General features: G+C 35.3%; 1 protein-coding gene across 8 annotated transcripts in view; it reads right to left on the bottom strand.

Moving 5' to 3' along the window:
• The window catches only part of AGTPBP1 (ATP/GTP binding carboxypeptidase 1), a 68,302-nt gene that overhangs the window by 31,773 nt on the left and 10,939 nt on the right, over window positions 1-25,590 (bottom strand). For all 8 annotated transcript variants that reach the window (XM_074931736.1, XM_074931742.1, XM_074931740.1 and 5 more), the window contains 16 exons: window positions 24,893-24,963; window positions 18,737-18,867; window positions 18,139-18,206; window positions 17,679-17,742; window positions 17,191-17,337; window positions 16,781-16,912; window positions 14,829-14,922; window positions 13,272-13,309; window positions 11,504-11,712; window positions 10,858-11,035; window positions 6,943-7,040; window positions 5,850-5,966; window positions 4,525-5,234; window positions 1,030-1,113; window positions 664-750; window positions 422-570 (listed from right to left, as the gene is read on the bottom strand). In XM_074931736.1, coding sequence (XP_074787837.1) covers window positions 422-570; window positions 664-750; window positions 1,030-1,113; window positions 4,525-5,234; window positions 5,850-5,966; window positions 6,943-7,040; window positions 10,858-11,035; window positions 11,504-11,712; window positions 13,272-13,309; window positions 14,829-14,922; window positions 16,781-16,912; window positions 17,191-17,337; window positions 17,679-17,742; window positions 18,139-18,206; window positions 18,737-18,867; window positions 24,893-24,924 — 2,338 coding nt within the window. In that variant the 5' untranslated portion in view covers window positions 24,925-24,963. The remainder of the gene's footprint in view (window positions 1-421; window positions 571-663; window positions 751-1,029; window positions 1,114-4,524; window positions 5,235-5,849; window positions 5,967-6,942; window positions 7,041-10,857; window positions 11,036-11,503; window positions 11,713-13,271; window positions 13,310-14,828; window positions 14,923-16,780; window positions 16,913-17,190; window positions 17,338-17,678; window positions 17,743-18,138; window positions 18,207-18,736; window positions 18,868-24,892; window positions 24,964-25,590) is intronic.

Raw genomic sequence — 25,590 nt, 5'->3', positions numbered from 1 at the left:
TAGTCACTGGGGACTGCAAGGGTCACCTGTGAAGCCCAGCATTTCCACGGAGACTTATTTTTTCTTCTTAAATAATGTGCCTCTCTCCCCATCAATAAGAGAAAACTGTTTGAGAACGTCTCAACAGACTTTGGTGTTTATGCCTCCTACAGTGGTTTTAGGACAAATTTTAGCTGCAGCTATGAGTAAATTTCTTCTGCTTTGGCCTTACAACAAAACTTAATTGTAAAAACTGATAGCCAGTGTTTTAAGACACTTTTTTTTCCTTTTTTAACTGAAATTTGTCAAAACTTTTTCTAGTAATACTATTGAAAAATAATCTGATCTGACAGCATGAACATACTACTGATCCCAGCTGAGCTGTCTAGTGCAGGTATTTTTCTACGTATTTCTTCTCCAAGTATGGAAAATGGGATCTTACCGTAGTTAAACTGACTGTTTGACTTTTCACAGTTGATGATGTTAAAGCGGTAACCAATGCCAGTTTTCATTCCACTGACTTCAAAGTAAAACCACTGATGATAATGATTGCTATTTATGTCTGAATTCAGAATGAGATCATACTCGTTTCTAAAGATGAACAAAAAAAAAAAAAAAAAATCAATCTTTTTTTTAAGAAGCAGAAACAAAAAGCCTTATGTGTGAAGCACTGAAATATCTTACCTTCTGATCTGAATAACTTTGCGCAGGTTTCCAGATTCAAATTTGGAATTAAACTTCAAAACATCTGCTTCCTCTGGTACTGAACAACTGTGAGTAGCAGAAGAAAAGGGACCAAAACGACTAAGACAGACTTAACTAAAACAAATTCATTAACTTTATTTTAGCTCTCAGTTGGTAATTCATAAGAAGGTTCAAAATAATTTCTAAATACAGCCTGGACAGCAGAAACACTGTTACATCAGATGAAACCTTCACTGAAGTCTAACATACTAGTACTGATTTAAATATTACAAATCGTATCACAAAGAAAGAATAACAGGCTTAGAGAATTCACTGAATATTGTTTTCAGAAGGGTAAAAAATTACCTCAAATTATCAAGGTCATACACAACTCTGTCTATAATGTCATTTTGATGAATCAGTCTTTCAATATCTTGAGAGATCTTTGTCCTAAAATAAAAAGCAGAGTTCTCAAATTGTTGCATACTGTTTCCAATCACAAAAGAGGAATTACCTCATACAACAATGAAAACAAACAAAGTTGACATGAAGACAGTGGGACAGATTTTCAGAGAGACCTCAGCCTTACCCCCACTTATGTGCACAAACTATAAGTGTACTTAAGTTTAAACACCTGCATTCACAGCTGACTGAGTCCACTATTTGTATGTGAGGGAACTGAGTTGTCATGCACACAACCACTGGGCTTTATTTTATGGAAAAAAAATGCACCATTTCATACTTTATAGTAGAAGCAGAAATTACTCAAACATTACTTATGTTAATGCTTTAATCCAGGAGAGCACTTGCTAACATTAGTAATTTACATGAGTCCTACCATAACTAAAATGAAAGAGTTTTAGAGAGTAGGTCGTGCAGTGAGTGTGTTAGTGCACTAGCTTTTCACCTCTGAAGATCTAGGTTCATTTATCGACTAGGTAACAAATAAGAATGAATTTGGTGATGTCAGACAAATGTCAGGTGTATGTTTATCCAGATCATAAAACCATTGCACAACTGGCAGTATCTACATCCTGGTTTGGAAAAGTAAGTATGTGTTGCAGTTCAAGAATGAAATATAGTGGCAGAGCTGTGTGGAAAAGCTTCCACAGCACCTGCAATAAGAAGAAAAGGAGGCAGATTAACAATGAAGAATATAGGAAGTGAGCGGTAAAGTATGTTCAGGCTGGAAATTCTCCATTTAATTAAAATAAATATTGTTAACAAATGAGAAATAGAAGCTAAGTGCACACAACTCTAGTGCCTCTTATTAAATTAAAACTACTGGAAAGGAAAATAAGTCCAACGTACTGACAAAATTGTGAAGAGGCTGTCTCACCACAATCTATCTGATCAGGTTCAGCTCAGGGCAGAACTACAGATTTTTGATCTTGCATTTGATCTTACACAATTCCTTAAATCTCAGTGTGCCTCAGCAATATAAGGGTCATAATAATTACTATCATCACGGAGTTTTACCAGGACAAAATCCATTAATGAGTATCAGGCGTTCAAATACCATACTAATAAACAACGTACACAAAAGGAAAGAAGCAGTATTCAAAATATACATGAAAAGGAAAGTAGTAGGGGACATTTTTAGGTTCTGAAAAAAATCAAGAGAAAAGAGAAGCTATATTAAGATAAAGGGAAGAAAATATAAAACCAACACTGTAGATGTGGAGCTTTGTGTTTATAGATCCGTCTTTTGTGGATCTTGATTTACTTGTTGATCACTTTTAAGTGTCAGATGATTAGAAAATACTAAAGTAATTAGAAAATACTAAAATGTACAGCAAAAGTCAACCTAAAATTTTAAAGAATGAAAAAAAGTAGGAATTTAAACCCAAATGTAGATGGTAACAAATTCTGCAGTAATTTTTTCCCTAAAAAGTAAAATAATCTAAAACACTTCAGTGACATTTTTCCAAACAGTAAGAATTCAGTGAGACATTTGGTGAAAATTACATGTTACTAAATGTAAATGAAAAAGCAAAAACACTCCAAAGCAAATTCAAAAACACTGCATCTCTTAGAATACTGCAATACTAAAAAAACCTCCAAAACCTAAAAACCCCACACCACATGTGTCTAATAAAAGTAAAAAGAAAAGCCTAACTCCCCCCCTCAGTCCCCCACAATGTTTCCTTAAATTACAAGGATGGATTAAGGCAACCATTTGCTTTTTGAAGAAGATTTAGATGATGAGCAGTAACTGCTTACATTAAGGAGAATACAAATCCCACTGAATGCCAAGAGTTTAGACATAGCTTCTCCATGTCCCCTACCAAACTCAATTTCACCACCTTTCTATAAACTATAATTTTAAACAGGTTCTCTTCTCAGAAATTTGTTACATTGCAGTAACAAGAGTGAGTTATTTGTAGAAAACTGAATTCTCAGAATAGTCTAATAGTCGTAAAAAGGTGATGCAGGGCTTTTAATTCAAGTTTAGCAATACTACCTGATATTTCGTTCTTGTTTCACACAAGACCTAAAAAAGTTACTTTCAACGTAGAAAATACAACAAAAATAAAACATTTTTAACTTTAAATAAAATATACACTAGAATTACCTTCCCAGTTTAGAAATCTGCTTTATGTATAACCACACAATAGATTTGTTGGTTAGAAGTCAGAATTAATACAGTGCTTTATATCCAAGAACAAGCATTGGAATAACAAATTTTATCTGACTTCACTCAATTTTACTCAGGAAAATTCAGAATTATTAAGTACTACAAAAACATACATGAAGATTTGCAAGATTTTCTAAAAACGCAGTTCTTAAGTGATTTCTGACTCAAGACTAATCTCCCTTCTAAATCAGCTAAATCTGTTTAAAAAATAAACTTATAGGGAGATTCTTCTCCTTCAACACTGAACGGCACTTTCTAGTAATGGTATATTTGTGATGTCATTAGTGTATCAACTCTTGGTCATTTCACTAGAAAGATCACCTTTTTATGACGTGTGAAACAGCTAAAGGATTTTAATTATAAACCTAAATACACTTAATCTCTTAATCATTTTAATAACTAAGTGCAAATATGAAGCATCTCATGGAAACTGGAATTATAAAGCTGAAAACATACAGCAAGGTCCCATACCTACTATTACCTGTTCTGCTAATATGCTGATTTGTCTCTATAGTAACTTACTATGCATATGGGCCAGCTCTTCATACCACTCCTGCAAATTATTCAAGAGTCACATCACCCTTTATCATCTCCTAATATCACTCAGTAAAGAACTAATGGATGTGCTGGTCTGCTGGGTTTTGCTGGTTTGTTTTATTTTTCATTCTGTGTTTATTGCGTGTCATTCTGCAGGACCTAACACAAACTGCATCCTCAGTATTTGTTATCTCTAAATTCTGTTATATTGCAATTACTAAAACCAAAAACACTTAAGTGTATTAATTTTTTAATTTTTCCCACTACATTTTCCTGAACGATAGTTTTGTTAGCACAGCAAAGAGAAGAGCTGAAGTATCTTTAAACTATTAACTCCTATCTTTGCCAAGACTTGAAGGGAGCATTCAGGTGGGCTTTTTTGTGTTTGTTTGGGTTTTCTGTAGGCTGTTTTGGTTTTTTTTACCAACTACAAAATTTAGATGATAGGAGATGGTGGGAAGGCAGAAAGGGAGACTATAAACAGTATTCAGAAACTGAATTACGGAATCAGATTGTACTGTTTATCTTGTGTATGGCTCTGCATTGATCAATGCCTACTCACCTACCTTCAAACTACTTTTCATTGAAAACAGTTATAGATGTTTATAAAAATTGTATAAATGCCTGTTAATATCATTCTAAAGACTGCTTCTCAAAGGAAGGAAAACGGGAGTATGGTAACTCACCTCTGCACTCCATATGGCCTTTCCAGAATAGGCTCCTTAAATGGGGGTGGAATATGGCCAAAATAATCTGGATAGGCCACTTCTGAATAATCAGGAATAGACTTTGTTGTTTTCACCATTTCAATATAAAGATCACAGTCATGAATTGGTGATACATCAGAAACCTCAAGCATGACTTGTTCCCCTGATGAACTAGATCTGGAATCCTCCTCCTCCGAATCCACTCCAGTGCAGCAGAGTTTTCCCAGATGAACAGATGATCCTTCAAAGAGGCTACTTCCACAGGGTGAAGCATGTTCATCAGGTTTACTACAAGAAAGTGTAGTAAGGCTAGTTTTGCTTTCCATCTTTATTACACATCCTGTACCATAATACTGATCATTCTTTGCACTGTTCTGCAGACTGATTCTGTCTAAGCCTTTCACAATTTCTTGGCTTAGACAGTGGCATGATGGAAGCAGGTTTCTTTGATCATTTTGCTCATGTAAACTACCGTCTTTGATACTATCTTTCTTTGGTAGTTCCAGAAAGGCTGGCCTTTTATTGTATTCCTCTGTCATTAGAGGATTGATCTCCTTCAATGCAACTCCTTTTGTTGACTGGTTTGCTTCAGCACAGTGCTCCTCTCCTGCTGTAGGAACAACAATAGGTCCACTCAGATTTGCATCAGGTACAAAAGGCTTTGGTTCCTTGGAAACTAAGTCACATTCCTTAGAAAATAAGAGGGGAAAAAAAAGATTTATTAAAAGAAAGAAACGGTTCCTGAACTTTCATTAATATTAGAAACCTTCCTTTTTCATTGTTCCTGAGGTATGTTTTGCAACAATCCAAAATAAACATGAAAGCCAAGTTATTATGTTTTAAGCTTACATAAACATAGCAATGAAGTTTCAGCTTTTACAACATAGTGTCATAGCAATAAACAAGTAGTTCATCAGTAACAAATTATGAAGTCAATGCAATTCCCCAGATTATTTTAGCCAACTACTTTAAAGAGATGCACAACATCTAAGAAAATACCTAACACAATGAAACTTTGTCAGAAATCTCATATCCTTTCTTATGATTTTACTTTCTGCTGTGTGCAAAAATCAAACATCAGAAAACAGTCTTCCTTCGTATCTGCCCACAGTTCCCCTCTCAGTCAGATTAAAGTAGCCTGTAACATTTGAGTAACTCACTATATAGCACTTTCATGTGTAGCTCTAGAATTACTGACTCTCACTTTTTGGCTAGAGGAAATATCCACCTGAAAAAAAAAGTCAAAGTGTATTCCAGAGTCAACCCATAATGATGAGGAATACCCTGAACATTAGATATTTTACCTGAAAGTTTTCTGACAGTTCTGGGAAAAACTGCTCATACATTTTCAGTTCTTCTATGGGTCTTCCCAATTCCTGTCTAGGTTTCAGTTTATTAATATCAGTCTCAATATCATCATTCTGAAAGAGCACCAGAACAAATTAATCTTGCATCCATAATTAATGAACTTTTAAAATAATTACATTCACCTTTTAATTCTTACACAGACATGCTTTAAAAGCTAAATATCACTATTTTAGAATTAGCTGAACTGCACCTTTCACCATAAAGGTTTAATTAGTAAAATTAGTAAACCAGCTCAGTTTTCTTAGTATGTCAAAGCCTTCACTTCAACAGAAATATCACAAACATCTCAATTTTCTTGCTTTCATCCAAATGTGTTATGCACAGACATCAGACTACGCTTTACATAAGATCTGTGCATAGTTCAACTACTGCAACCCGGGATGTGGAGACTTCATCTGACTGCAGTGACAAAGGAATAACTGCTTCTATGGAAGACAATCCCCTCATCTGGGTCATGAGAGCCTTGAATAAAATCTGTCATTCCAGTCCACGGAAAGGTAATTCAATTAACTCCTAAATATATGTTACATAAAAATATACAATAAGGCTGTTCTGACCAAATGTGCTTTCATGTCCTGACTGGCAGCTGGAGACTAGAGATACAACAGTAAGAGGTCTGATCTTTAACTCTACAGTTGGCTGAACCTCAAAGTTACCATGCTGAAACACTGACTAGTCAATCCCAGTCCAGAATGATGGAAAGAGTTAAGAGCAGCTCCTACATAGGGAGCAGCTTAGATGGGACGAACAGGCTAAGAGAAATACAAGTTGGGAACAGAACACTGCTAAAACAGTTTGCACTTCTGTTCTAGTGTACTCCAGACATCAAATTTGAAGCAAACAGGTTTTGATAAAAAATGTGAACAACAAAGGTTGATATTTTCAAGTAGCAACCACCTTAAGTTTCAGCAGCTTCTTTAGTTTTAAAAATAGCCCTGAAAAAATCTTCAATGTCCTTTAAAACATATGATTCAAGGAACTTAAAAATTTATGCCTGATTTTTGCCTGTTAATTTTGTCTCATACCAACCTTAAAATGTTGGTCCTTGTCATCATCATTCTCGGTTTCAATTTCTGATTCTGTTTCAGCATCCTCATTATCATCACTTTCATCTACTACATCATCCACTGTGATACAAGAAAGTTTTGTAAAGCATTATACATTTAATGCAATACATTTAATCTATAACAGAGTTACAGTGTGGGCGGGTAAGAGAAGAGCAACTGACATCATCTGCCCGGACTCGTGCTAAGCATCTGACACTGTCCCACACAACCTTGTCTCTGAATTCGAGACACATGGATTTGATGGATGGACCACTCAGTGGATAAGGAACTGGCTGGATGCTCACGCTCGAGAGTGAGTGGTCAACGGCTCCATGTTCAGTACTGGGACCAGCGCTGTTTAACGTCTTTGTCAGCGACATGGACAGTGGGAAAAGTTTGCCAACAACACCAAGGTGCGTGGTGCACTTGACACACTGGAGGGAAAGGGCCATCCAGAGGGACCCTGACAGGCTTGAGAGGTGAGCCTGTGCAAACCTCATGAAGAGCAACAAGGCCAAGTGCCAAGTCCTGCACATGGGTTGAGGCAATCCCACACACAAATACAGGCCGGGCAGTGAGTGGGTTGAGAGCAGCCCTGCAGAGGAGGACTTGGGGTATTACTGGATGGAAAACTCACTATGAGGAGCCAGCAATGTGTGCTCGCAGCCTAGAAAGCCAACTTATCCCGGGCTGCATCAAGAGAAGTGTGGCCAGCAGGTTCAGGGAGGGGATTCTCCCCCTGTACTCTTGCTCTCGTGAGACCACACTTGGGAGTACTGCATTCAGCTCTGGGCTTCCAACATAAGAAGGACACAGACCTGCTCAAGCAGGTCCAGAGGAGGCCATGAAGATGATCAGGGGGCTGGAACACCTCTCCTATGAGGACAGGCTGAGAGAGTTGGGGTTGTTCACCCCAGAGAAGAGAGAAGGCTTTGCGGAGGCCTTATATTGGCCTTCCAGTACTTAAAGGGGGCTACAGGAAAGATGGGGAGGGACTCTTTATCAGGGCGTGTAGTGTCTGGATGAGGGGTAATGGTTTTAGACTGAAAAAGGGGAGATTTAGATTAGATATGAGGAAGACATTCTTTCCTGTGAGGGTGGTGAGTCACTGGCACAGGTTGCCCAGAGAAGCTGTGGCTGCCCCCTCCCTGGCAGTGTTCAAGGCCAGGCTGGACGGGGCTTTGAGCAACCTGGTCTGGTGGAAGGTGTCCCTGCCCGTGGCAGGGGGGATGGAAATAGATGGTCTTTAAGGTCCCTTCCAACCCAAACCAGTCTGAATCTATGATACATATGCTCAAAAAAAATTTCTATGTTCTGGTTTCATTTTGTTTTTTACTTACTGCTTGAAAAAAATGTGAAAACCAACTAGCAAACATTAATTACTACTACTAGATTTACAAAACAAAATGCCTGCTTGACAACACTGTAGACTCAATTTATTACCTTTACATACAGTTTTAAGCCAAATCAAAGATCTCTGATTTAAACAAAGCAAAAGAAAACTAAAAAATACCCAACACTGCTCCATCCCAAAAACCCCCAGCAACGCAGCAGATGGCCATTAGAAATACTTTATAATATGGATGTGCAAGAATATCTCAGCATGGCTTGAGGTCAATACAAAATGAGATGGGTCTGACACCTTTTCCCAAATTAGGCAATAATGACCAAGTCCAAAAAATACTGAGGTCTTAGCAGCTTTTAGTCATGTCAGCTACTATTCATCCTGTATTGGGGAACAGTAGGACAAAGCACCCTCTTCACCTTTTTTGTCTTGCTTAAATGGGGCATAACAATTAACAACTTTTTTTTTTTTTTTTTTAAAAAAAAAAGGTCAGAAACATATCACTGGAAATTCAACCAGTGAAGAAAAATACTCAGGGAGAGTGGTCACTGCAACTGCTTAGCATGGGCAGGTTGGGAACTAAATTTTACCACCAAAGCATACAGCGAGATGTTGTATTTTAGACATGTGGAACTACTGGAATACTAACTTAAGTTACAGACCCAGTACACTGCAGGATCTAGGACTTCCTCCTTTTTTAACAAAGAAAAACAAGGGGAAGCAAACTAATTGTTTACACATGACTAAGAAGAATTGGACTAACTCCCTAATATGTGGAAGAGGGCATTAACTGGTTATTTTGGTACATGTTCTGCTTACTACTTGCAAATTTAACCTCATGAAGTTTGAGTGCTGGGGGTTTTTGTTATGCTTTCTGAAAGAGTGTTTTAAATGCAGAAAATTTACTGACTGTCAGTAAAAGGCTCACTCAGAGGTTTACAAATTATACTGATTTTCTATTCTAGTCTATTCAGAATGATTACATGTGTTGCTTTTACAATGCTGACTATACAAGATTACACTTTAATAAACTCAGAGCTGTACCCTCCCCAACCTTCTACATCTTTTAACACAGAAGTTTTGACTTAAGAAGAAAATCCTGTGTATCCTACTTCTTGTTTTTATAGATAACAAATCTAATACAAAACCCCTCAAACTATTGGTAGTCTACTTCAACAGAATAGGAATTTTCTAAATAGGTTTTATGAAGTACCAAAATCACTGTATTAGCAGAGGTCTTATTTCAGTGGATTTTGGAACACACTTCTAAATCTACTTTCTACTTTGAAGACAAAACATAAACAAACTCTAAACTCCTGCAATCTGAGTCTGATCAATATGAACCCCAACTGGATAGCTGTCTTCTTTCAGACTACAATCACATTTTGTTTCAGGAGATATTGTGAATAAGCAGATATTAAAAAGTCTGACACTGCCTCTTCATTTCAGAGTAACTTTCTGACAGCAACCTCATCTGTTGCTTACTCAGTTATCAAGCTGTTTCACCATATCTGATAATGCATCAAACATTAATTATCAAAAAAAAAAAAGAGCAAGGTGTTGTCCTGGTTCACCTAGGATAGAGTTAAGTTTCCCCAGCAGGGGGAAGGGATCTCCAGCCGGGTTATTCATACCATGCTGATGTCAGGTCCAGCCTCAGCAGTGCAGCGCGGGAAGCTTCCCTTTGTGGCTTTGGTCATGGGAAGCACGCGCGGCAGGCTGGCTGTGTTCACTGCGGTATTTCTCTGTATATCTTTTGTCTTGTTTACTGTTACTACTGTTTATTGTTGTTATTATTGCTATTGTTGCTATTTAGATTGTTATTTATTACACTGTAGTATTACATCTTTCCTTATTTTAACCCGGGGTTTGTGCCCTACTCGGTCTGAGGGTGAGGGAGGGACAACGGCAGCATGGTCTCTGGTCCTGGCAGGGCCTAAACCACCACAGGTGTTCACAATGGGATGAATCCATTTCCTACAAAGCACCATACAAATGCTTTGCAGACAAGTGTTGCCTAATTGACTGCAACAGTCCAAGAAAACGGCTCTACTTTTTTTCATCATGTAAATGAAGGAATAACCACAGTAATTTAAAAAATAATGCTTTGAATGGTAGATATTAATCTAAACTCACTATATCCAGTTTATCAGAGCAACAGAAAGAAATCAAGAAATATACATGCCTGTAAAACAGGATGTACACAAGATAACATTTCACATAAGTGGATGTATATAAGTGAGATAAAAAGAGTCCATTTAAATTTGTAGACTAATATGTACAACTTATGCTTTGCTTTACACTTCAGAGTTTGATAAACATGACATTTTAGTTCCTATATTTTATAGATCAGAAATATAACCACGTATGTATAGATAAAAGTTTCATCAGTTAAAACTTAACATTAGATATTGGTGCTCTACACTAACAGCCACAGATCCTTTGCTAGCCAAGAAGAGTAGAGTCCAAGTTTTAGTGAAAACAAGTAACTGCAATTGATTCTACCTTACATAAAAAATGTTAGACATACTCAAAGAGATAAAATTACCATACCATCAGGAGGCAGATTGTACAGCTGAGCCACAGGACCACTGGCAGGAATAATTGGGAGTTGGAAATGGAAAGCACTTTTAATAGTTGGTAAAGGAAGACGATTTTTAGGAAAACATTTTCTCATTATTAGGCTGGATGTGTTGACAAGGGGATCAAGAGTTCTTACTGCAAGGCACTCCTATTAACAGGAAAATAATGAAGAGAAGAAAAAAGTGTCTCTCAAACTAATAGTCAAACTACATCTGTTTTACAGGTTTCTAGAATATACTAACAGCAAATTATTTTTTTACAATAAATTTTGCTAATGTCTCCTCTGAAGGCCAGAACAACTTCTACCAACAAAACAAAACAAATCACATTTTTTAAAACCTCAAACTTCAAAATTAAAATACTTCCCCCCCTCCTTTTTTAAAATAAGTTTAACAGCCCCTCCCAGAGATAGTCACAGCCAAGTAACAGCAAATACAAATTTAATTCTGTACTCCTACATTCTGCTTTAGTCAAGTACAGAAAATAATCCTTACTCCCATAATCAGAAATGACCATGCATATCATAAAAGTACTATGACAAATTTGAGGTCAGGATGTGTTTTTAAAGCCAAAGAGGCAAAAACAACCACAAAAAACCCAACTGAGATAGACCTACTTGTGAAGTGTTGTAAAGAATTTTCATCCCATTGGCATCAATGAATGCTTTTCTTCCCAATTTGATGTTTGTAACACTTTTAATGCACTGTAAAACTCCTTTACGTATCAGCATATATCTGTGACGACTATCATGACGGTGCCAATCAACATAAATCGTTAAAAGCACCTGCACATATCCTCTGTCTACTGCTCTCCTTGCATTTGTTTCTTTATAGAAAAAGTTAAGAAAGAAAATTAAAAATTGCCCAATGACTTCAATAGTATTTTCAAATCAATGATAACATTATTCTTTTTACCCAAGTAACAGAATTGTTTCATTTAAAGTGGTATTTTAGCCACACTTAACAGTTTTACATCAACCTAAACAGAAATGACTGAATAACTGAGGCCAGTAGTCTACACTTCATTCTTCAGAATAAAAGCACATATAATTTTCATGGTTTATCAGAAGAACAATGTGTATTACCCTTAAAGATAATTGTAAGATACTGTCAGCTACCAAATTAAAAAACCAACCAAACAAAAAAACCCACTTATATAACACACACACAGAGTGTAGATAGAAGATTTGAATAAAACTGCTTACTGCTGCAATTCATACAGTTTTGCAGCAACTATCACTCAAATTTGATAAATTCAAAATACTTCTACCCCAAATACTGGGTAATCAGTATGACAACTGGACTCCACACAGCAGACATTAGTGTTTTTATGAAAAGTTTTACTTATATAAAAGTGTAGGAAGTTATAATGTCAAAACCCCTCAGGACTGAATAAGACATATCAAAAGAAATGCACAAGACCTTCTGTTTTAAAGACACACCTTTCCAACATTTAATTTCTTTCCTCAACATTGAAGTTTAACTACCAATTTACTGAACAGAGTACTAACAATAATTTGGAAACATTTCTTTCCCTAAATTTGCCAAGAACAAATGCCAAAATTAGTAAATACACAAATCTGTAAGACCTAGATATCACAGTGATCAAACACGAGAAAACACAGCACCCTGTAATAATGGGTACATTAGTCTGAAATTGCATTCTGCAAATCTAATCATGCCTCAGTTCTTATCTGACTCCACTAAAAGTACTTAGAATGCTGTAGCTTTTGTACAGCTGTTCTGAGAGAAAGTTTTTAATTCCTTGTCAGTTACAACCCTGGTGCAGAGATGACATTTGTCAGGATCCACTGCTGCCAGCCAAGACAGCCAATGTCTGGGAACTGACAATCATTTCATTACCCTTGGTTCCACTTCATGAGCATCACTGACAGACTTAAGACCCAAAATCTGATTGCTCAGAAAGGTACCTGAAGAAACCCTGCATTTTTCCCCTGCCATCCAATAGATTTTTTCAGATATATGTATAAAGATGATGTGCAGGAGTTAAGCTATAGATATCTGTTACTGAAGGGCTGAGATGAGTGATTATAAAAGGCTATTTCTCCACTTTGGATCAAGATCAGTTCTGCAGAAGCAACGCAGCCTTTCTGGTATGTAACTGAAAAGACAGTAACTGATTATTAAACATACAGGTACATACGACACAAATATTAAAGCACCAGAGACTGCAGATAAAACTGTAGCTTATTTCTAAATTTCCTAGCTTTGATTTGTTTTGGCCACAAACTTACTATTAGCTTTACTCTGTACGTGTGTATATATATATATATATATATATATACACACACACATACACACACACACACACATATCTATCTCTCTCTCCACTAGACAAACAGTTTCTTGTAGTGAAACACTTACTTGATTTTAGCAATGCAGCAAGTGTGTCTAAAGCAACCCTGTCAACATAACAAGAAAAGTCAAAACAACAAGCAACCAGTAAGCTTAATCTACAACACCGTAAAGCTATGCAAAATATTTACTGCTAACAGATTTATTTAGCCTCTATCCTCATATCTTCCTGGTTGTGCTGTATCATAGATTTTGCTTTTAAAATTTGGTTTTACTAAAATATCATGCATCTCTACTACACCTGACGTATCTTTGCTATATCTGAAATTTGACAGTGAAATTTTAAAATATCAATACAGACTTTTCACTTTTGCAAAAAAAACCCACTATAAATGACAACTTAATGTTTATGAACCATACTAAATGGATGAGATACTTCTGAAACTCATATTTTTATGTTAGCAGCAGAACAAGTACTTCCACAAAACAAAGGACACTATTTTAGAAAATTAGGTAATGTGTGAAAAACTGGCAATGTGTGTATATATTGAGGAGTAATGCTCATCAATCTGTACTACAAGATCCAAGATTTTTCTTGTACACAAAGACCTTGTCTCCATTAACTCAAGATGTACAGCTAGAGAACATATATTCTTATTTTTACCCTCTTTGTAAAGATAGACTTCATGTATCTGGTTTTAGACCATAAACAAGGATATCATGATTACTCACATCACAGAATAGTAAATTCATGTCTAATTTTAGTTGAGGCTTAAAGGGGCGGGGTATTTTTTAAAAAGATACTACAGTAACCACAAATACCAGATTTAGATAACATACTTTTTTTTTTTTTTTTGTAATGAGGTTAGAATATGAACAACATGAGATTACTGCTTTGCTAACCAGATGAAAATTTCAGTTCTCCACAGGTATGTACTTCAAAAGATGGTACTGTATAAAAAAAGAGCTATCTCCAGTTAGACACATTTATCTATTTTTACCCTAAAGTCACTTTAAAAAAAAAAAAGGAAAAAACCACATAGGGGACAAAAAAAAAAAAATTTAGCTCACCACTTTAAGGTATGCGGTGAATTAACTTTTTTTTTTTTTTATAAACCACAGTAGCCCACTAGACATATATTACTGGTGCTTCCTACTCTTTTTTTTTCTTTTTTTTTTTTTTTAATGGTTTTGCACTGAGAGTCTGTAACTGCTTTGAAGAAAAACAGAAGGAAATTTCTATTACAAAATTAAACAGATAGGCTCACTCAAAAAACACAAAGGAGATGTGGGAGCCAATTCAATGAATTGAAAAATGATACGATTATCTGTTTGTCCTGATTTGGAGATAACCACTGTAGTTTCCATGTAGGAATCTGAGAGACAGAAAACTAAATTTATATTCTTTTATCAGTACTGTAACTAGACATTCAAATATTTTGTGTTACTCTACTGGGTAAAATTAAACTGTCAGATTTGTGGTTCTTCTTCCCACCTCCTTTCACCCCAGCTTTCAAATATGAGTTACATTTGATTTTTCTAATATTATTTTTCATTTACAAGTAAGTTTTGAAATGTATCTAAGTTTTTTCTATATACTATATTAAAGAGACATTACTTACTTACTTTATAAGGCTAGTGTTCTTTTTACTAAAAGGGCCAATGATCTTAAACATCAGTTCTACTACTCCATTCTTTCCCAAGGACACTGCATTTACAGCTGTAAGAGTTAAGAACAATCCACTTTAAGATAATGTAATAAGAAAGGCAAAAGAAAAAAAATCAACATACTCCAACTAAAATCAATGTGAGTTAATTCTGAAGTAAAAAATTTTAGACATGTTTGTGCTTTAAGACATACAACGACAAACACTACTCTGCATATTATTAGTGTGATAACCCAATCCTGATAGAACTTGGAAAAGAAGAAAAAAATTAATTATTACTTCACAAATAAAATCATGTACTACTTCCAGTATATGCTTCTGCTTTCTTTGTTATTAAGATACATCATAAAAAAAATTTTCTTCCAGAAAACCTCACAGTTTATCAAGACAGCAGGGTTTCTAAAACTTCAAGTCTAACAAGTTCCATGACTTGCTATTATCCTTCACTATCGGGACAGACACCAAAATTTGAAAGCCAAGAGTATGCTCTAAAATTTAGAAATGTTAACTGGTATAAGCTTTGCTGAGCTACATGTTATGCATATATGTTCTCAGGAAAAAAAAAAAATATATTTGAAAGGGAGCAAATCAAAAGAAATTATGCTAAGACCTACGTTAAAGAAATGCACACTGGATGTATATATGACGAAAGCCCAACACCCATTGAAAATATAAACTGCTGAAACAGGCACAGAAATTCAATTCCTGACTGAGTTTAATAACATGCCCTCCCAACAAAGTAGGAAGAGAGTGACTAACAACTGACTTCAACATAATGAATGCTGTTACTAATGTAGAATTTAGTACCTGAACCCGAGTTGCTATTTCATCATTAGCAGCAACATTACACCACTAGAACCTAAGAAAAGTTAGGACTCTATTCTGGTAACAACTGTAGACAAACTTAAATAGTACTACCCATCGGAATGTAATAAACTAGTGTTTATAAAGAGTGGGAAATACACAAGGATAGAATTGACCTAAGCAGAATCCAAATCAGAGACTCAGTTCAATTTCCCATTTTCAGGATAAAGCAACTTTTCAGCTGTGTAACTATCTGTATGGAACTCTTCCATTTAGAAGCATTCTACCTCATTATCAGACAGGTCCACAGAAATAAAACTTTCACATTTTAGCAGAATTGGGACTTTATGAACTATAGGTGCTCATGAGAATCTCCTGAAAACAAACTTGCAGATCATCAAATGAATTCTCTTGGAGGAATGTGGTTATGTTTTCAATTTCTCATACTTTAGGTTTAACAGTCATTTTGGGCTCAAAAGAAGCATCTAAGTGACAGTAGAGATACAGCAAGAACCACACTACATTCCTCAACTTCCTACTGCCTGCCCAAACAATTAATTAGACTCTTGTGGAAGAATACGGCTCCAATAGTAGGTCACTTCAACACAAGGAATAAGGGAAAGGTTAAATAAAGAAATAAAATATTTCCTGTGTGAACCAAGCTTTAAATTAGCAATCAATAATGAAGTAAAATAGTAAAAAGCAAAAAAACCCATGAGCAGGTATAATAAAGAGCATGATTATTTAATTCGAAGTGCTTTTGCAAGCACAAAATATTAGTATTTCCGGTTTAGAAATCTTAAAGCATCAGCATTTATGAACATTAGATTTCTCAAAATTCCACACATCCAATAGTACTAGTTAAACTAGTTAAACTACACACACACAGACTGAACAAAAAAATCAGATATACAAGAAGTACAAGCATGCTTCACAGCTTTTATTAGAATTTAAGCAATTTGATGATACAAAAAGCAAATTCACAGATAAAAATAATTATTTTAAACATCTAACATTAAACAAGCATGTAGATCCAGTATTTTAACTGTATCTCCATAAAAAAATTTCTATCAAACAGGGAAGAAAATAATTATCTGTAATACTTACAGTTGGTTGAGTAAACTCTTAATACTTGAAGACATGGCAATATTAGCCTGTGGTTTTGCAAATTCTGCTTCACTAAATTCAATGATATGTTTAGGGCACCATTAATCCTTGCCTTCATGCCAATCTTTTTGTCTAACATTAAAGAAAAACAAGATCAATCATACTAATTTTGAAATTATCAAAACATAAATGTTAAATGAACATTTATGTGAATTCCTTTTAATGGCAAATCTGCACATCTGTTTTTCATCATTCTTTCCCCCCCTATCTATTTTATTCCTCCTTCTGTTCTCCTTTACCAATTCTAAGTTCATGGATGCTTATACAATAATAGAAAGAAAATTTTTCTTGATTTACAATAATAAAACTATAAAGTATTAAGCCATAATACTTAAGTATATAATTATCACCTTTTGGACCAATTTTTGCCAGAAGAGTATGAAGAAGCACCATTAATTCTTCATTTAGTGGAGAGTCTTTGCTGGCAGTCAAAAGCAGCTGCAATAAGATCTGTGTCCCTCCTTTAGTGACTAAGACGTTTGCTCTCCGACCACCACCTAGAAATCAAACTCCAGCTGATCTCTCCAAAGCCAAAGAACAATTAAGTATCTAAGCTAAAGTTATCATAAAGTCTTTAGAAAGCAATATTTTCTTCATCTGTGACTGCACTATGCAAGAACATGTCGCACTTAAGACTTACAGCAACATAAATTATTTGTGTATGATTATTTGAAAGGTGACTTTAGTTTTTATGGTTTTATTCTGCATTTAAATTGGTGTTAGCTAATCAGAAACAACAACAAAAAACATTAAACAAACACCCCCTGCCCTCCAAAAACCCCAGTCTGCAGAAGAATACAAGAATATAACCACAAATTGCTCATTACTGAAAACTTACCAACTGAGACAACCTCAATGAGAATATTCAATATATTTAGAATAGTTTGAGGATCTTTTGTATTCTGCAATTTAAAACAGAGATATTTCTTTGCTTAATGTAGAAGTCTAATACAGTGGTTTAGACACTTAAAGTTCAGAGAAATGGACATCACCAAATCAAACAAAACCTAAGATGTAACCACCCACCTAACTATCTCAACTATGCAGCCTGAATTAGTCTCAAAACCAATTAAAATCTAGTTTGTAGTATGGCATATTAATTAGAACTAACAGTTGACAAATAATTTCTTAGAGGATTGAAAAATAAGGGAGAGAAACCCTTAAGTAGACCACACCTAATCATTACAGTCCTACACAAGTTCTGAAGTCTAGCTAGGATAACAACATAATTAATAATAGGAATCCCAGTGATAAAAACTTGCTATGTACCCATAACCACACAGATTAAAAGGTTTTACCTCTAGGGTTGACAGAATAACTTCTATTGCAGTGGAGCCCTTAGAAGTCATCTCCTTCTTGGTTTTTTCTGCCAGTGAGAAAAAGACAATTTTTCTTTTAATATACTAGCTTGCAGGGAAAAAAAATGTGATCATATACAGACTGATCAGAAAATCTACACTGCAAATAATAAAACCTATTAAAAACTGCATATATGTATATAAAACTAAAATAAGCAAAAAACTTAAGTGATTTTAAAACTAATTTTTGCTTTTACTTCTTCAACAATCTTGTCATGTCCTAGAAAAAACTACTGTAAAGTCAGTAAGAAAGCTGTCTTTCAGATACTTCTACTTCTCATATATACACACACGTATACTGTGAATTATTACTTAAATTATATCTGTTTGACAATACAAAACGCAATCAGTGTGACCAATACTATACCAGACAGCATTAAACATGGTCTTAAACAGGTGCTCTCAACAATCAGTGACAAAAACAGGTGGATAATCAAGTTCACCGAACAGAAACAAAAATTAAAGTCCAGCAAGGAAGAAATACAAGAAGGAAAGCTCAAAAGGAAAACTACTAAAACCACAAGACTTAGATATTTACCTTGACTCTGAACCAGATGAAGGATCTTTGAGGTAACATATCTGGCATTGTCTGCTTCTCCTAGTACCGAATCCAAATTGATCTTCTCCAGCTGTGACAGCAGAGACATAGTCCGAGAACCGGTAGAAACACTACAAGAAAGATGTATTATATTCATTTTTCCATCTACATCAGAAAAAAAAAAAAAACAAACACTAAAACCAGAAATCCCATGTCAGAGTAAGGGAAGTTGCTAATTCACCTTCATATTTTATCTCGACTGGAACACAGGCTTAATTCTCCTTAATTCTGGCAAATTGACAGATTTTGAAAAGCCTGCATTGCAGCAGACTAATTATATACAACAGTATCTCCAAGAGCAACTGTGAACAGGGGAATTCATTGCAGCAAATAAAATCCAGATATAGGTACATATGCTGTTTATCTATGTCAATTAGAATAACTAATTAGAATATATTTAATATAGTTTATTTTAAGATACTGTATCAAACCTGCCACTCAAGGAAAAACTGTCTACAAACATTCCCAAAGATTATTTGTCTTACAGGCCAGGGTTTCCGAAGTGAAAGAAAGTGTTCTAATTCATGAAGTGAGCAAACCAGCACCCACCAGCTAAAGAAAAAGAACACCATTCTGAAGAAAATAAACTTTGAAAGGTATCCAAAGCTATCATCAGTTTGGATTCATTTTGGGTATTTCAGCCTGACATCATAAAATTGCCTTGAAAATGTATTTTAGTATAAGAAACAATTTCAAACCAGGCAGTCATATAGATAGGTAGATTATAAAGAAAGAATGAATGTAAATATTTATAGTACTCAAAACAGTTGGTCTAGAAATTGTTTTATTTGCTCTCTAGTTTTTGAACATAACACTTAATCAGAATAGTGTTGAGATCCACATCAACTGAAAGTAATTTTTAGACAAATGAAAGTAATTTTTAGACAAATGCTTAACATCTGAATTATAGTTACGTAACTAACTACAGGAAATTATGATTTCCAAGGATTAACTACCTTCACTTCCAACTTCTGTAATATTAGCATCCTGCAATAATCAACAATAACTCATTTTACACACATACTGTTCTGACTATCTGCAATAAAACTAAAGTATATAACATTAGCTTTATAAATACTGTCAGTTTTGTTTATAACAATGAGAATTTATTACTCCTTGATTTGTATTTCACATCTGTGAAAAGTTTTCATACTTACAGTTAGCTCAACAAGAATAATTAGTTTAGATCTGGACAAATATTTTAAAATCAAGGAAAAAAAGGTAGCTGATGACAAAGGTTGTACTGCCGTGAAAGCAAATTGATTTAACAGCTGTTGAGGAAACTGCTTCCACCACTTTCACTTTTCCAGACATTTAAATGAGAAGCATAACCAAAAAACAATTTCAGATTACAGATGATACTTAGAAGTTGTTACCATCAGTAATAAGAAACATATATTAATTATAATCAAATCAAAATAATTAATTATAATCAAATCAAAATAATTTTATATTGTAAGTAAGTATATCAGCTTCTCAGTTATTTGCTAGATTTTGACTTAGAAGTCTAGCAAATTGGTTGATTTTTTGATCTAAAATAAATTTGCCTCGGTTGCTAAAATATTACTTCGCTTGTATAAGTAAAGCATAATCTCTACAATCCTTTCTCATCATCCAGAACCAGACTGAATGGTATAAAGCCATTATTATTTGCATAAGCTTCATTTTGTTTATTTCTACTCCTCCATTTATCCACTGAACTTGAAACACTCCAAAATAAAGCCAAGATTTTAATGAAATCCACAAGGTCTGTTCATCTGGTATAGAAACTGACAGACTTCAGAGGATGTTATCCTCACCAGCTCCACAATCAAGACGAGTCCAGTCAACCCACATATAAGACTGTGTAAGAGAACTGCCACTTCAATTTGTGTGTGTGTGTGTATATATATATATATAATTTCCATCGTGGTATATCATTGGTCTCACAATGAAATAAGTGTAGTTTGAAAGTTGGAAACAACCCAAGAAAGCAAAGATGATCCTTCCGCACAAACAAAAAAAGAAAATAGAAGTTTTTGTAAAGACAAACTCACGGGCACAAAAATTTCAGAGCAATCCTGCAGCAGCCTGCAAAATTCAAGCAACCCTGGCACATGGAGGTAATATACCACATACAGAAAGCTAGCATCTAACGTAATTTCTCTGTACTTACTAAAAGCTTTAAAAGGTTTAGGAAGGATAAGTCATTCTCACTGCTGGGCGGTGGTATAACAATTTATGTCCTAAGACTTAGAGGTATAATCTCCTCCTGGGGCCAGAGAAAAGAAACGAGTGCTCACTGCAGTGGTTAAAGAGATATCTTTAGAATGGTTTTAGGCTATTCATCTTGCAAGAAGTCTTCCAACAGAAATATAGCCAAATAAACTTCAGGTCTTCACCATACCCCATAAATATATTCTTGATGTTCTTGAAAATAACATCAGCTCAGAGTCTATGCTGAAATAGAAAGTCCTGATTTCCGCTTAGCATGTGAGTTTTCTTTCTAAATCGAGAATTGTACACTTATTTATTAATATTCTACACTAATATACAGAGCTAAGTGACAGCTTCCAATGTCAGCATGGTAAATCAAAAAGGCTGTAGGACAGGAAAACACAGCAGCCAGACTGACTGGCTCTGCTCCTGTACAAAATAGCACTGTGACTATCCATTTGAACTACGAACAAAACGGAAGCCCAATCTGCAATGGGACTCTTTCTGATATTTGAAATGTACATATGTTTTGACCAACAACCCATTCAGGATCCAAACCTGGAAGAGAGCTTTCCAAAACAGAGGCAACATGGAATTCAGTATTTTTAATTCAACAGCTAGATAAACCAAGGAAATAGTCAGAACGGCACAATAAAAACTGTGTCCTGTCAGAGCTAGATTTCCTCTTAAGCTGCTGACATTGCAGAACCTCACATGGGGCCCTGAACACTGTGGCCAGCCTTTCATACACCACTTGTTTTCCCACAAGATACACATTTTTCACCCTACCCATTCTAAAGCTGCATCACAAGAGCACTACAGTCACTAAAGGAAACACAAGTGTCTGCTTATCTTTAGTTATAAAAATCATGACTGTGAAGCACAGGAAGAAACTTCATAAGACCATAAAACTACTGTCTTCAGAACTGGATGAACACCACAGTTGCTTTTCATGACAGACATATGTTCAACCCATCCCTAAGGTCCTGCAAAATGGTGGTTCAACAACCCAAGGCAACTTCATTCTAATACTTGGTATTCCTTCACTTGAAAGTTTTTCTCCCTGCAGTTTAATCCTATTATTCCTGGCTTGCCTCACTGCAAACGTGACTGTTCTTTGTCCGTTGTAACTGCATACCTCTCAACATTGTACCTTGCATATGTTTCCATCAAATATTCTGAACCATTTTCTGCATTTCACAAGAGTATTTTGAAATTATTTAGTCCTCCAATATTTTTGCAGATCTTTCCAACTTCAAGTTAAAATTGCAGACAACAAGAACTCTTTCTTCTCCTTCAGATAATTAGTATAAGCTCAAAATATTTTCAGTTATTAACTGTACACGGAAAGAGCACATCCAGAAACACACTCTGCACTGTTTCCTTCTGACAGCAATCAACTATCACAGCTCTGGTATCCAGACAGTGCTCTACTCCAGCACACTTGGATAGAACACTTGCCTTAGCTTCCTGATGCAATCTTATGGAATGGTTATTTTGGTATGTGGCATTGTAAAGCTTTAAACATGTATGTGGTATTTTAATGCCACTTTCCTGCTCATGGGATCTGTTACTCTCTCACACATGAAAAATTAGATATATTTTCAAGAACAACTCAAACCACCCGTGGCTGTTTGCAGCCTCACCCATTTGGTTAGTTCTTCCAGGATCCTTCTGTGCAAGGAAGAGAAGACAGCTGATCTACAAGTACTCGGTTTCTGCTCCCTGACTCCCACAGATATAACCTCTAGGTTTGCCCTCCCTGTCTTTCACTACTTAACCCAAACCTCGTAAGTTTGGATAAGAACTGATAGTTATTATTTCAGAATGGATATAGACTTTCTCTAAGCATACTGAGGTGAAGTTCAACCAGGCTTATTTGATCGTATACACTGCATGTCTCCCTAGGGTAGGAAACCCTTTCTCCATCTGACATTCAAATACTGCAGCTCAAAATGCCCCTCACACCACCATCTTACTTGCAGAAAGGAAACACAAAGAAGCTTGCCATCATCTCAGCTGTTGCCAAAGTGTACAGTGTGACTATAGCTAACCAGACAGTTTTGTGGATTTCCTCATTCTCTGGTTAGGAAAGTTACGAGTAGATAGAAGCAACTGCCCAGACAGTGAGGAACAGAGGACAAGGGTTCATGTTTAAAAGAGAATTCCCTCAACAAGAAAACATCTTATCAAAGAAAGTTCCTCCACTGCAGAGACATTTCTTTTAGTCCCACTAACTCCCAAAAAGTTTAAGCATTCTTACTCCAATGATGATGAAGTGCTAGATTCACAACTCCATTACTAACCATACACCACTACTGCTACGTAAATACTAAAACACTCCTGTCTGCTCACGATGAGAACAATAATTCTAATGGCTGTCATGGCAGCTTATAAAAACTGAGTTATCTTAGAATGGTTTTCAGCTATTCATCTTGCAAGAGGCCTTCTAACAGATAATAGTCAAATGAAGGAAGTAATCAGAAATCTTCAGTTTCCCAACTGTAGCTACTTCCTCTGAAACTGCTGTTTACAGTCAGCCAGCACACTGACATCAGGGAGTGTCTTTTTCCGCCACAGCAAACAGGTCATCTGTGTTTCAGCGTGTGACAGTGAGCCTTTAAAAAAATATTTTAAAGTAGGCATGCTTCTCATGAGTTTGTTTTCATCTTATTCCAATGAAAACCTTTTTCCAAATATTTTCTTTCCTCTCAAACACCTCCACAGTTACCAAATAATCTTTAAAGAGCTGATACTTCTGATTAGTTCACAGCTATCTCTGTACAGTAAATTCATCATAATTTATTAATTTAGGGAACAATGGTTTGGATTGCAGGGATGGAAACTTTCATTTTGACTAATAACTAAAGAAGAATAAATGGCATGTAAGTGACCACTCTGCAGAAATCTAATATACTCTGTGATAGTATACTTCATGTATTATAATTAGTAATATTTCCAAGAATACCCATTGCTGATGGAGAGTTTGAGTTTGCTTATCATAATGCCTAAAGAACTAATATACTGAAAGCAGAAAACATAATAGTTTCTTTACTATTTTTTTTGATCCATCTCTTACACAAACAGGAACAGCCAGTCTCTGACATCTAGCCATTCCAATGTTAAAGTCATCAAAAGCAAAGATGATTCTACATGCAAGCATTTAAATTAAAATTTTAAATCCATCCCAAGATATAAAACTAACACACAGTGCAGCATGTCCTTCATGCAAATTCATTCACTCATTTAGAAAATAATTGATATTTCAGGGAACTAAGACCAAAACCAAAATTCCCTATTTTCCTGCCTTTAGACTTATTTTTTTCACCTGATTAGATGGTTTGATTTAATGAGGTGGTTTAACCTGTGTTAGCTTAAGAAAAGAGTAAGACTGAAAGCCTTTCCTGATGCTTAACAGACATGCTTCCTTCCACAGCTAATCTCATAATTTATTCAAGTATTTGCTAAAACAAGTTATCATGACAATAACAAACACCATGTTTCAACTATTGAAATACTCTGTAATCTCACTCTCTTTTGTCCTGTCTGTTGGATGGCAGGACTGCTGGCCTTTAATTCCTTCACTGGTTGCAGTGATTGCATTTTATGTTTTGCCCATATTTGCCTGAAATGATTAAATTTATAATTGTTTCAATTAAATTTAATGTATATTTTATATTTAAACATGTCTAACTAAATTTTAAATTTAAAAAGTTCTTTATTAAATGTGAAACTACTTCAAGCTGATCAATATTGTCTCCCTCAGTGTTTCAGGACATCAATTTACACATTCTTACTAGGGACCCATAATGTGTATTTTATTTACCTTTTTATTAAGATAAAGACTGCTCTTCCACCAATCTCAAATAGCACGAAAAGTCACTATAGTTTTAAGTTTACCTTTTTTCAGATGATGTTTTTACTTTGTTCATATCGGAAACCTGATTCTTCAAATCACCATCTCCAATAACCTGGAAGATATTAAACAACTACAGATTGTCAACATTTTTTTTCTTTAATGATGAAATGGTACTGCCATACTAGATATGTCTACACCAGGAATGTTAAGTAAGTCAGTTAGCATTGATTGCATTTCCCCACACTGTCACAAGCTCTTCTCTGTTCAAACTGTTTGATCCACCTTTTAAAATAAACTGTTGCAATATAAGTATGGAGTGTGATTCTGCATTATAATTCAGTTTAACCAAGCTCAAAGAGTTTGATCCCAATAAAACAGAAATTTAAATCATTTACTTAATAAACTATATTTTCACATCCATGACAGAATTTTATTAAACAAAGCTTTTGCTGAAACCAGTAAATGCACTTCTTTAAACTTACTTGACAATGTTGTGAAATGCCACAACATACTTATTTCTGATTCTCATTTCAAGTATCTATAGGATAACTAGGGCTAGAGGCACAGTGAGAAACATGGAGTGTTTGGTGTTCTTATTTAAGCAAGACCTGAATACACTTCTTGGACAGAAACCATATAGTGCTAAGGACTCAATTTTCCTATCCTTTTAAGGACATCGTGTCCTCAGGGTACACTGCTTCCTCAAACAGTGCCTCCAAGCAATTAAGGTTGCAGTCTA

Source organism: Athene noctua, chromosome Z (assembly GCF_965140245.1).
Source record: "Athene noctua chromosome Z, bAthNoc1.hap1.1, whole genome shotgun sequence".
NCBI classification, from domain to species: Eukaryota; Metazoa; Chordata; class Aves; order Strigiformes; family Strigidae; genus Athene; species Athene noctua.
The sequence above is the reverse complement of the archived record's forward strand: the minus strand, read 5'-3'. Positions and strand labels throughout refer to the sequence as shown.